Below are 13,989 nucleotides of genomic sequence, written 5' to 3'. Positions count from 1 at the left end.
TCAGCATTATAGTTCAGGGAATGGCACTAGCTCATTGGCTCCAGGTGTAAACACACTGCTGTAAGAATATTCGTGCTTTGTTATCTTTTCAGGAAAATATTGTGGGACAAGAAGAAGAAGACATCATTAATAAAAATCCAAAGCAACTGAATCACAGGGATGGAGGGACTATGAATGTGTGGATGAGAATAGCAGTTGTTGCCTCAGCATCAAAAGATTACTGAAAAACAAAGTGTGCACGCAAAGAGATTGTTTTTAATGTTTATGATTTTCAAAGGAACAGAAAATTACAAACAACTCGTTATGTACAAATCCAAACACTTCTGAAGTCTACCTGGAACCTGAAGTAGGAATTTCAAGGCAGGCAGGTTGGATTATTTATCTCACTAGGAAGTTGAATTCTACAACAAACTTGTCTGTTGTCCTCCTCCTGGCTTGTCCTTTTTCTTTAGGGGGAACTAAGTCTTCCTCATTTCATTGGCATTTACTTTCACAGACGTTAACTACAGGGCCACTGACTTCACATATTATATATCTTAAAAATTTTTAGGTGTACACCTAAGAATGTGAAGTGTGAATCATATTGTTACACAGCTACACATAAGCAGCCAATCATGATTGGCTGCAGCTCCTTTTCAAATGTACACTTGCTGGCAAACCTGGGTTTCCTGCTGCTTAAATATTACCTGTTGGGTACTTTGCAGAAATATCCTGGCAACGTACTTGTACTGCAATTCAGTTCCATCTCTTTGTATGATCTAACATACAGTACACCTCAGTGTCTGCCCTCATACCATTTCTCCATGTCTGAAACTTTTTGTTCATCGTGGTGAGCTCCTTTCCCTGCATTTTATAAATGAACAAAAGTCCTTTTTCACCACAACTTCCTACTTCCTTTTTCTCCTCATGTTGTCACAGCTTCTATCCCTTGATGTCAACAGATAACCTTTCTTTACCCTCATTCGCTACTGCTTTTATCAAACTCTTTCCCTCCCCTTTTGCTTACTTCTCTCTCCCTTGTTAACACAGTGTCTAGCTCTCCATGCTGGCTGGTACCATGAGAGGGGTTGATGGTTGCTAAATATGAATTATACCAACTGCCCTCACCTTGCTAGTGCATCTGGAGTAGCATTGATTAGCAGATAATGGAGGAATACCCCCCCCAGCTGTTTGTGAGTACCACATGCACCAGTTCAATGTGCCTTACACTACCCAAGCTGTTCTGTCTAGAAGCCCCTAAATCACATGTCTTCTGTGTTCTGCACAGTACGGGTGCAAAATAGTATTGATACCCTTTCATATTCTTTCTATCAACACACTCCTTATTGCAGCTATATACAATTTCACATTCATTATACAGCATCATAGAAAGTCTGCAGATATGGGAACAATTTGAAACCAGAACTATTTTTAGAAGTAGTTTAATAATGTAGGGTTTATATCTCGGTGGAAAGGCATGTTTAAAAATAGATAATTAAAAAAAAAATGCAGATACCACAGGATCTCCATGCAATTCCCACAATGTTTCACCAGTGTTGTTGACTCAGAGAAACTGTACTAATTTTGTGTTCCATCTAGAATATAGTATTGAGGTATAGAGGAGCACAGTCAAATAAGGCTAGGTTTTATGCTCCCAAATTGTGTGCTGCAAACTTGTGATTCAACTGGTGAAGCAGTTGGTAAATGATCTGCAGCCTGATACAATGCAGAGTTAGGTGTGCTTGAGCGCAGTGAAATTAAAAGGCTTTGGGTGCACAGGATTAACCGGATCAGTGTTTGGTTCACAAGGAAACAAGCATAAAAACCAATGTGAATGATCAGTAAGTTTCAGCATTAGCACCCTTTTCTAACACTAGGGTTAGAATTGGAACACCATATTACTGTTGCACACTTGTGAAAATTTATTTGTTACAGTGTAATTAAAAACGAACCTTTTTGGTACAGACATATGTAAAAACACACAGTATATGAGCATGGCATAATAGAAATCAGCGTACAACATTTTAAAACAATTATTCAGTCTAATACTGTTTCAAGGCTTTGGTTTGTTGGTGTTCAGTTTTGTATTAAAACCACAGCACAGTGCAAAAACAAAAAAAAACATACTATAATACTATCCCACAGAGCAGTCTTTAGGGCAATTAATCTCACAGTCACATTATGGCTAGGAAACGTGGCAAAGTTTTCTAAAAGGTGCCATTATTGAGGTCAAGTCAACATCTTTATAAACTCCAATAAAAAATATACAAACCGGCACTCTGAAATCTTTGACAGTGTATTCTACTACCAAATGTGCCGCAGACCACCAAAGTCAGATTTGGCAAAAAAAACCAACAACAACCACAAAATGTCTTTCATTACAAATTGTATTATAAAAATAAATTACGTTGGAAACACCAAACAAAAAGCACACATGATTCAAAGGCTTTGCAAAATTAAAGAGTAAAATTGGCACAGAAGACGTACTCTTTCCACCTAATTTCCAAAGATCAAACTTTTTTTTAATGGATCTGCACACACAAAAAGCCAGATTCTGATGGAAGGAATAAAATACTTCCACAAGCAATCAGTAGCAGGTAAGATCACAGGGAATGAGGTGGCGCTTCAGCAGTGATCCAACCAAGTGGTGTGGAGGAGAAGTGCAAGTACATAGGATGGAGCTTGCATGGCATCTCATCTTGAGTTCATGCGTAACTGATGGATGATGATGCTCTCTAAAGGGGAAAAGAAACATAGCAAAGCATAGGCTGTTACCATGAGAATACATGAAAGGTCTATGAGGACCCACACTGTTAAATCTTTAATCCCATCAACAGCTTAGCTACATTACAGAAACTTCAAAGTGCCACTTCAAACAAGAAAGACAGAACAAAACTACTCATATCAAGATGGCCAAAGAAGAGATTAGAATTAGCAGTATAATTGAGGGCACTCTATCCCCTTCTACAAGACATTTTGGAAAGCTGTTTGCCTGCCATGCTGTTGGATGGCCTCTTAAGATATTGCAAACAATTTTTGCATAATGTTCCTTGAGATCAAGGAACAGGTTTTCGCCTACGTTTGGATTCAACTGGACGCCATTTTGAATCAAGACGATGGGACTGAACCTTTCAAAACTGCATGGATTTCAACCACTAATTTCAAAGCCACACTGATTTCATTGGTTTCTTAGAATTCCTGAGCACTGCCGGGGAGGAAGCTGCTTGACATATGTAAATGGAAGGAGCATAATCCAGTCCACTCATTCTCAAGAGTATTTCTGCAGAGCACTGTACAGCTCTCCCTCCTCTCTCCACCATCTGTGCACTCAACCAGTGAGGGAGCCAATTAATATGAACTGAAGGTTCCCATATCCCCTGCCATCTGTTCCCTTTACTCAGCATAAGTTCCTCATGGTCACATGTAAATTGTATTGGGCAAAGGACAAACCTCCCATTCTTCCAATGGTCCCTTGTAGCAGTTATAATCACATAGGAAATGGGAGTAGGAAACAGCTCTACTGAGACTTAACTGGGATCCTCCATATTTAGGCACCACACCAAGAGAGGATGGGATCATGTCTTTAGCTTTTAAAATAATTTTTAATTCAGAAATTCATACAATTTCAGATCTTATTTACATCGCAGATATAAAGCCCCCTTTCTCACATTAAAGTGAAAACACTTTCTGTTGTGGACATCTTGAAAGCAGAGTCCAATCCATTAACACATTGATTTTCTTCGAAATTATTTATTGTGCTGCTCGAAAATGCCAATAATTGCCATCCACTCTTGAGCTTCAGAAATCATCTTTTGCCACCAGCAAGCTAATATTACTTGTTGTGGGAGTTACATAAAAAGGAAACACTTCCTTTTCCTTAGGAACTAACTATAGTTTGGTTACAAGAAACACTCCTGTATCTAAAAGTAGTTATTTTTTAAAAATTATCTTATGAATTCTCTTTTCCCAGTATGCTTCCACTTTGAGACCTCCTCACTTATCTTTTTAAAAAGCAAACAAACCTCTGCTTAAAATACTTCCAGCACTTACTTACATATCTTTAGTTGGAAGTGTAGTATCCCTATATCATAACATTTCTTTTAATTACACTTAGGTCCTACTGATATTTAACATGAAAGATTAGCTGTGACCAACATGAAGTCCCATTGAAATAAATGAGAACTAATATTGGGTGCAATCTTGTATCCACTTACCTGGGCGTAAGCTCCCTTAAATTCAATGGTACTTACTTCTGAGTAATGAAAACTGCATTGTCCGTCTGGTTCCAACCCATATAGTTTTCTTTTTTAAAAACTGAGCAGGGACTGAGAGTTTGGTTCTTTCTGCAGTTCCAAACTGCAGTTGGTAATAGCAAATTTAAGGTTTTCCAACTTGTGTCTTTCTACAAGATACCTGTAATTAGCTTTATCATGATGCTATATACAGTTTTGATTGGGGGAGGGGGTTTAGTTCTCTATATGACAAATTTTCTTCTATATAACTTTTTTAAAAAGCTAATTCTAATATATTAAGTCATCTGTGCATTCTAGTGTAGGTCTCTCTCCATAAGAAGGGAGATATTTTGTTGGATGCAAAGATGACTATAAAAGGGATGATAGAAACTGACTGCTTCAAAACAGTGAATAAGCCAAAAACTAATTTCAAGTTCTACAAGCCTTCTACAGAAAAAAACTATTTAGTACCAAATATAGCCACAGGGTACAGATATTTGAACAGGCACGACAGATTCTGATCCTTAAGTACTAGGAAAGTAAGCCCCGTTAAACAGAGGAGACTTCTGAATAAACATGCAGAGTTTTGGTTCTTTAGATCAAAGTCAAGAAGCTTCATAAAACCAGACACATGTATCTGAATATTTCTCCTTTTCAGGTAGCTACATTTGATGCTAAATATTCCACTGAACAAAGGCTCTATAACCTGAAATACTCAAGGAATCAAATTATAGGGATGCATTGATAGTCCCCATTCTGTTCATTGTTTCTCCTAGTTTAATTTTGAGAATTTATTAAACTGATTTGCAAACGTATAAATTTGCAGCCATTTTTGGCTTGTATATAATCCCCAATCCTACCCTGGCTATGCTTCTTCTTATTTACTGATTTTTTTAAAAAACAAGCTACCTATGTGCGCAAGCCGAAACGTGTATTAGTTAAATCACAGCAACAACAGAAATAAATAAACAAATAAACTAATCATGATCTTTAAAAGAATGAGCTATTCTAGAAGACTATCACTAGATGGCACTACTCTAATTTAACTTAAACAGCAATTGGTCCCTAGCAGGCTTGGAAATAGCCATCAAAAATCTTGAAGGTTATTTACCAGGTTGCCATCACTGAGTGTTTTGAAAAAAGGAACCTACAATTTATACCCGTACTTGCTCTTTTATAACAGATACAATAGCACACAATTGTTCAGTATCCAATTATAATAAGTAATAGCCCTGAGATCACACACAACAAGGCTCATACTGAACAGTTTGCATAAGGCTTAAGTATCATTAAATCCTAGTGATTAAATTATAATTTTAAATTAGCTCTCTTTACAACTGAGATTATTGTGTGCAAAAGGCGATATCTTTGTAGGGCCCTGTGACAAAATGCATAATATTTTGGCTGCCACTCAGTTTGTTTAACTAAAATCCTTATCTGACTAGAACCTTTGTAGAGCATATCTCCCTCCACCCATCCTGTAAACAGGTGAAATTAAATCCAAATGAACTGCTAATTGGCTTTGTAAATTGTTGACTACTACTCATGTGGAAATTTTATGTATCCCCAAAACTGAACATAGATAAAATAGTAAGATGATTTTAAAATGAAGTCAACTTTTACAAGTGCAACCTATTCGCTCAAGCTCTTCTTAAAGATCAGTCAAGATTAAGGGACTCACACTGATCTGGGAAAGAAAGAACATTATTCCCAATGAAAATAAGCCCCAAAAGAAGATCCAGCTGCCAGCAAATGACAGCTCCAATCAAACCCAGGAACATCAGCAGCAGATAAGCAATAAAAAGCATGTAAGAGGTCTTTTAAAAATAACCCTTACTGTAGTAGCCTGTGCTACAAGCCAGTTAAAACACAGGAGCGTGTTAGTTTACAATGCAAGTGTGATGTCCTTACATTGTAATCAAAATGACCCCAAACTCTGATAATCTCAGAAGAGTACCTCAGCGGATGAGCAGTGTATTTAGTCCATCAAGCCTCAAGTTAATATAAGGCACTGAGAGTACTGAAGTAACAGCAATAGCTGCAAAAATGATCTAGGCTACTGCAGCAGCAGCAGCAAAAAGTTTAATTGCATCAATGGACAGTGTCCGGTGACCAAATTTCCATTTAAAGCAGTCTGATTTTGCTCAGATGGCTCTTGCACAAGCGTACCGGTTTATGTAATCCTGAAAGCAGAAATAATATGCATTGTTTTGGCACCCAGTGAAATATTTAGTGATTGCATGCTCAATTTCCTCCTCCTTATGCGAGCAGGCTTTTCTGTACGTGAAATCATGCAATCTTCCCTCCTCAAAGCAGGAGAATAGCTTTCTCCTATTGCACAGCAACACCATAGGTTGTGCGGGAGCAGTGAATATAGGTGGTTAAGAAGCAAAGTCATGGGAGAATAGTGTTCAGGCTTCTCAGCCTGGCACGATCTGGTCCTTTATAATCAGCATCCCTCTTTCTCTAGCAGGAATGGGGAACCTGCAGACTGCCAGATATTATTGGACTACAACTCCCATCACCTTGACTGCTGGCCGTGCTAGTTGGGGCTGATAGGAAGTCCAACAACATCTGGTGGGCCACAAGGTCTCTGTTCTTGCTTCATGAAAATTCAGCTCCCACACTGTGTCAACATGCAAGCCAGAAACAGATCCTAGGAGTGGCGACATGGATAGAAACTTTTCAAATGACTGGGTGTAGGAAGCAGGGTTTAATCACCACCTGAATGCACTTCTTTCCTATTTCCCATGCAAGTGAATGGCTGCCATTCACTCCTATGGATAAAGAAAAGCTTTGCTTGAGCTTGACACTGGCTGGGACAGGATGTGTCACTGTAATATACAAGCCACATATACCTGACTCATTCTAATAAGGGGCATTTTGCTGCTGATGTAGGTAAAAGCCCGTTCCTGGATTCTTTCACTCTGTCACACTTTATTTTATGAACCAGAAACAAACATGAAGGTGGGAGGAGAGGGGAAGATGGAGGTAGAAGTGAGTTATTCCCCCCTTTTTTTGGAGGAGGAGGAGGAGGAAGGATTGCATTAATCATTTGTACACACTTTGTCATTCCTTCCATTCATTGCATTAAGAAAATTCTGGCATAAAGCAGCATTCTCTCTGCTCCTGGCTGGAGAGACAGAAAAGCAGCTGGCTCTGCCACAGCCCTTACCACAGAAGGGAAAAGTGGAAAGCATTGTTAAGTCAGCTATTGTGCACACCCGTGAGGAGGGAAGGCAGGAAAAAGAGAGAGAAAACCTCCTCCAAGCTTGGCACTTGGTTGGCGCTGGCTAAGACAGGTTGTGTCATTGTAATATACAAGCCTCACATCCCTCACTCCTTCTCATAATGGGCATTTGCTATTGATGTAGGTAAAGGCTGGACGAGTAAACCGAAATGTCAGCGAAGATCTGTGGCACCTCAAAGACAAGAAAAACCCCAAACATTTATTGTGGCATAAGCTTTTTGTAGGTCAGAGCACAATTTGATGAAGTAGTGTCTGCCTGGCCCCATGAAAGCGTCCGCCACGGATAAAGGTGCCTCGGGGCTGCAACAAACTAATCCAGCTGCCCACCTGGAATCTGAAATGCCAGCAAAACACTGCAGCCCATAAACACACTAGTGAAGAAGGAGAAAATTCTGTTCCACTAGGTAGGGATGAGGGACCTGTAGCCTTCCAGCTGTTGTCAGACTACAACTGCCATAACCTTGGCCTATTCCCTATGCTGGTTGGGGAGTGGGGAGTTCACCAACATCTGGAGAGGAGAGCCTTGCACTGTCCTTGCACTAGAGTTGTTGTTGTTGTTTTAAAAAATCAATACTTGTGGCCCTTAGCAGCTCAAGGTATAGTTAATGACATGATTTGACCTACAATTCATTCCTGCATTCGTATTTTACTTACAGCCATTGATGGCAGTCTTCCTTTTATAGACTTCTACCTCAGACTACTTTTAAACTACACAATCTCTCTGCAGTTCAGTTTCGTCTCCTAATGGACAAATCCATTCACTCTGCTTTAAGCACTTCATCTTTTTTATTGTCACTGGTTGCACAGAGGTCCTTTTTGGTACTGTGCATACTTTCCCCCTTTCCTCCAGAATGGAGCCATTGAGGAATTCGTTGCTGAATTTCCGCAGGTCATTCAACTAGATCGTTACAAAACAAAAAGGAAGAAAAGAAAGGGGAAAGGGAAAGTGCAGCTTGGCAGAAGATTTTGCATGTCACGTCACCTCTGCCAGAGGTTGAAGGTTTTGGTTGTAGCTGTTTACTTCCTTCAACAGAAATGCTCATAAACAGTTGGGGTTCTAATAGACAAACACAGTTATAATGGCAGCCAGCCATATTCACACGAAACTCCACTCTCAAAGCATGCTTTCAGAAATAAAAGCAAAGCACTCCAATGCAGGCAGAAGACACACAGTTTGGCCAGATGTCCCTAAGTCCAGGTGCTGACAAGAGAAATACAGGTGTGATCTTGAGGCTCAAACCTATTCATTGTTTTAGATATCATCTCTCTCTAAGTAAAGTCTGCCAGCAGGACCTCTCTCTCGCCCCTGCCAACATGCTGACATTAGGACCATCCCAGATCAAAAGGTAGAAGGCATAAATATAAGGTTGTTCACTTGCTGCAGATTTTAACCATTGGTCATTGGCATGAACAAAAATGATTTAATTGATTTTGTTGAGCCTTCAGTTAGGTCCAACCTGAGTTTGGGAATAAAAAGATCTGCAAGATCAAAAACCCTAATGATCTACACCTAGAATACACTCCTAACCCCTCCTGCACTGCAGGAATGATACCTGTTGTATTTAAATGAGACATTTGTATGTTGCCTGTTGCTATCTCAGAACAGTTCGAACTAGACAGACGTGGCTTTGAAAAGGAACAACAGTAAAGTGCTCAACTTTACTGGCAAACTACTGACTAAAATGATCATGCGCAGCAAAATAAGGGGGACAAGGTCAGCTGCTTGAAAGAGGTAAATCGCAACAGCAGCCCCATTTTAGAACTTGCTGAACTAGACCATTTTTTAAAAAAGAAAGGGGGGTTTCTTTTTTTACTCAGCAGAGAGGAAAGGAAGAGGGGATTATTACATTCAATAGGTAAAACATGCATGCATTAGTAGAAGTGACAGCTTCAGCAGACTTAATTAGTATGTGCAAACACTAACAACTAAACAGGACAGGGGGCTTATTTCCATGGTAGCAGTAAAACCTGCAGAACATACCCCCTTAGCCACTGCCCTCAGCCCTTCCCCCCACCAAGGGAGGCAGAGCTACTGGCTGAAGACTTCTTCAGTTCTATTTTCATAGACTGAGTCTCGGCTCGAGGCTCGAATTTGGTCTGATTTCCTGATCCTGGGGCTGTCACTACTGGCTTCCCGGCTTTCATACCTTTAGATACAGGGATTCGGGTGGGTGTAGGTCTCTGGGATAACCCATCCTGTCCCGTCTGCAAGACAAGGAAGAAAGAAAAAAAATAGCAGTGGAATAAAGACAGATTTTGGTCAAGTTTCCTGTTTGTGCCCCGGGTGTCATCTGAGATGCCTTCTGTGAGGAAAAGGAGAGAACAGTAATCCTCCTAGTATCTCTTTTTAAAATATATATATATATATATATAATTTTTATCAAGTTTATTTTTATTATTTATTTATATAAGTTTTATTAAGTTTTCTATATTTCATTACAAATAATAATAAAAAAATCCATAACTTAATGCATTGCTTAAATAAAGCATCAACTTCCTTCCCTCCCTCTGACAGACTTCCACACACCATTACCAATTTCTTCGCATACCTATATCCACTTTTTTACCCTATATCAATCTTTTAGCAATCACCTTCTTATATGTAAATCAGCTCCTGAAATTCTCATTACCAAACATTTCAACTCAAACCTACAAGCATTTTCAACTGTTTACAGTTTTCTTTCATATAAAGTAAAAATTTGCCCCAGTCTTTTTACACTCCTCCTAGTATTTCGGTGCTCGAAGGACAGGAAGAAACACGTGGACTCACCACCCACTGTCAGGGCTGGAGTCAGATGCAGTCAGCATGAAGAAGCAGAGTAAGTTACCAGAGTGTTAACTCTTTATTCAAGGAAACTCAGCAACCCTTGCCCCTACAGAGCAGTTGCCAGGACTGAAGGTCCCTGCCGTCCACCCTTTCTATGCCTCCTCCTCTCCCAGATGTTTCCCAAGGAGTCTCAGAATAGGCAACAGGGTGTGTGTGGGTGTGTGAAGTTTTAAAGGGATATATGCTAAGTGCTATGCCCTAAAAAGCAAGCATAGGAAATCTCTGGCCCATCAGTTCTTTTTATATAGCCCCACAGTGCTTCCCCTAAGACAGGTATCCCCAAATTCAGCCCTCCAGCTCTTTTGGAACCACAGCTCCCATCATCCCTAGCTAACAGGATCAGTGGTCAGGGATGATGGGAATTGTAGTCCCAAAACAGCTGGAGGGCCGAGTTTGGGGATGCTTGCCCTAAGACATCCCTTTCCCCACCCCATTCTTTGGGAGCTTGGGCCCCCATGAGTTTTCCCAAAGGGAATTTGGCCCTTAGGGAAGAGAAAGATTCTCCAACCCTGCCCAAAACACTCAACAAAGGTACTTCTAATCTCTCCTCTGGCATGAAAAAGAGGAGGTGAAGGAGGAGAGTGACGTCAAGATTTGCTGCAGCCATTCGTAAAAAAAACTGTGGTTTTCCATTTCATCTTGAGTCAGGCCACCAAATTCCTAAGCCAAGTTGAGATCTCTCAGATCCAAGCCCAACTCTCAAAAATCATGTTTCCCCCTACCATATTGCATGCAAACATATTCCACAAGATTCCCTATTGCTTACCATGGATTGTGTTCCTCGTGTGGATGACGTAGTAACTGGAGTTATAGTGATGGTACTTGTCACTTTGCTTGCTCCAGGCCTTGAGGATATGTTATTCCTGGGGGAACGGAGGACAGTCCCAGTCATCACCTCCTTCTCTGCTGCTACATTCATAGGCCTGACTGTTATCACAGGGCTTGCTCCTTCTTGAGAAGTGCCAGGCGAGCGTTTAAACTGAGACCCTAAGTGGATGTGGATTTTGTTGTCCTCGGTCGTTATAATGTTCGTGTTGGCATTGTACTTTCGGACGGGAGTTGGGACGGTTTGTTTTTCTGGCGTCACTCTAAACACAGCCCTCCCCATGGTCATGTCCTGCGATTCTGGAGACATGGTAATGTCTGCAGGTGCTGCCGAGGTAGACACCGTCATTATCTGAATTGGTGATACGGGTCTTTCCATGAATGGAGACTTTGGGCTCTCTGAAGATTTCTCTCTGGAGAAAGTAGTTATAGTTACTGGAGACATGGCTCGCTCTGGGCCCGCTGGGCTCTCACCCCCTTTTCCTTTCTGGGACATGACGTTAGGAGAGGGAATGATGGTAATCCGTGGTTTCTGATTCCCCAAGGTTGGGATAACGGTGGTGCTGGAGAAGAAATCTTCAGCTGTTGGACTAGTAATCTCCAGAGTAGCTGTGCTGTTCTCGTGATCTGGAGTTACCCGAATGTGGAGAGGCTGCCCTTGCTTCGGAGAAAGGACAACCTCCCCAGGACGCTCTGGACTGGTTTGTATTCTGGCTCCTTTTTCTGGAGTCACCTGAGAGCCATTTTCTCTTTTTTTCATCCATGGGATCCAGGATTTTCTCATGGTAAGGTCATTTGCCGCAGGAGGATATCTGTCAAGCACAGATGACCTCTCGCTGGGCTTTTTGAGCCCAACCTGTCGAAGATTGCTCATAATGTGGTTCTCCTCCTGGAAGGATTTCCTTATGAACACAGCTGGTGTCTCCTCTTCTGCTGCCTCGCTGTTTACTGCATCAGTTTGTACTCCGGTAGATGTAACAGGCACATCTACCATCCTTCTCCCATTCATACTGGGTCTCAGGGCACGGCTGTAGCGTTTAGACAGCTCAAGCTCTTTCGTCAGATTCAGCACCTCCTGGCCCATGGCTTTGTTCTTGTTTTCTCCTTCCAGAAACCTTTGCTGAAGGACTGAGTAATCCACTTGGAGCTGAGAAAGCTGGTCTTCTTTGTTCATCAGCTCATGAATTTTCTCTTTGAGAGCCTGCACTTCGGCTTTCAAGTCTCTGCTTTTCGCCTCTTCCAGTCGAAACCTTTGCCTCAGCTCTGCCTCCTGAGTCACTGCCTCTCCCTTCTCTATTGCTTTGTTTTTTGCAATCTGGAGCTTCATTTCTTCCAGCTGCTGAGAAAGACAGTTAGCTTTATCCTGCTCAGTCCTAAATTTTTGCTCCAGCTGATCATATTCATCCTCCGTCTTCATCAAGTCTCCTTCAACAACTTCCAGTTGCTTGAGACGCTTCTTCAGTCTTTCAATTTCAACTGTTAGCTCTTTAATTTTGTTGTCCTCTTGTCCAGAAAGCCCAGTCCCTTTTTTAACGCGGCCTCTGGCTATTTCCCTTTCTACCTCCTCTATGCCATCAATCCTTTTCTTCAGCAGATCTACTTTGCAGTTCAGCTCAGCGGACTTTTCTTCCTCGCTCTTCAGCTTGCCAATTAACTCATCCCTTTCCTTTGTCAAGCTGGACACTTTCTCCTCCATTTCAGATTTCAACTTCAACAGTTTTTTGCTCTCATCTATTAGTTTCTCAGTCACTTCCATAACTTTGCCTTGCTCCACCTTGAAGTTCTTATTCAAGCTTTCAACTTTTCTCTCTTCCTGCTTTATCTTATCCACCATGTTCTTTCTCTCATCAACCAGCATGACAGTAAAAGACTTCAGCTTTGTCAGGTCATCTTTCAAGTTTAATTCAGCTTTCTCCAACTTACTCTCTGAAGACTCAAGATCCTTCACTCGCGTCTTCACCACTTCCAACTCATTGATCAAGTCTTTGGTTAAGTTCTTTTCTTTCTCCAGGTTCAAACGCAGGTGAGTGCATTCAGATTTGCTTTTGTTGAAAGCCTCCTCCAACCTTTCCAGTTCAGACATTCTCTTCTGCAGTTTCTCCACCTCAAGCCTCAGTTCTTTGCTGTGATGCTCCTCTTCTTGTAGTTTCTTTTTAAGCTCCTTACACTGAGATTCAGTCTTTGTGATCTCCTCATCTTTGCCTTCCATCTCAAGCACCCGCTTGCGGAGGTTTTCCACCTCAGCCATCAAGCTGGAGTTGCCACATTCCCCTTTGGCTATTTTGTCTCTCAGTTCCCGAAGCTCTTCTTCAGTCTTCTGAAGGTTTTTGTTGGTTTCTTCCAGCTCCTCAATTCTCCGGGTTAAACCAGCCAGTTTCAGCCTGAGCTGTTTATTGTGCGACTCTTGGCTAGCCAGTTTGGCAGTCATCTCCTCATGCTCTTGGGAAAAGGAGGATGTCTTGTGTTCAAGTTCTGCCTCTAGCTTCCTTAGCTTCTGCCCATCCTCTTTTCCTTTGGTACCCAGAATCTTAAGTTTCTCTTCTTCTTCCCTTAGTTTTTGAGTTAGATCTTGTATTTTCTGGGTTTGCTGGTCCAGTTGTTCAATGTGCATCTGTCTTTCATCCACAAGCATGAGTGCAAATGACTTGAGTTTGACCAATTCTTCTCTTAGCTTGTTGAGCCTTTTTGCATGCTCTTTTTCCTTTCGGGCTTGGTAGATCTTTTCCTGTTCAAGAAGCTTCTTTAATCTGAGGAAGGGGAAAACACACAGTGTTATAAGCTTCTTTTTAAAAGAACACAATAATAATTCCTACTACCTAAACTATGCATATCTCTAAGCAAGGGGGGGGGTACATGTAGGGCTTCAGATGTTGCTG

The 13,989-nt window shown here is 41.2% G+C and overlaps 1 protein-coding gene across 4 annotated transcripts in view; it reads right to left on the bottom strand.

Annotated features, from left to right (window-relative positions):
• Nucleotides 1-237: 237 nt before the first annotated feature.
• FILIP1 (filamin A interacting protein 1) overlaps nucleotides 238-13,989 on the bottom strand; it is a 79,699-nt gene continuing 65,947 nt past the window's right edge. For 3 of the 4 annotated variants that reach the window (XM_081904856.1, XM_081904854.1, XM_081904855.1), the window contains 3 exons: nucleotides 11,055-13,860; nucleotides 9,443-9,666; nucleotides 238-2,714 (listed from right to left, as the gene is read on the bottom strand). In XM_081904856.1, the coding sequence (XP_081760982.1) occupies nucleotides 9,460-9,666; nucleotides 11,055-13,860 (3,013 nt within the window). In that variant the 3' untranslated portion in view covers nucleotides 238-2,714; nucleotides 9,443-9,459. The remainder of the gene's footprint in view (nucleotides 2,715-9,442; nucleotides 9,667-11,054; nucleotides 13,861-13,989) is intronic. The other variant, XM_081904857.1, reaches the window with a different exon arrangement.

Source organism: Podarcis melisellensis (genome assembly GCF_964234715.1).
Source record: "Podarcis melisellensis genome assembly, chromosome: 3".
In the NCBI taxonomy this organism is placed as follows: Eukaryota; Metazoa; Chordata; class Lepidosauria; order Squamata; family Lacertidae; genus Podarcis; species Podarcis melisellensis.
This window is presented reverse-complemented; position numbering and strand designations above follow the sequence as displayed.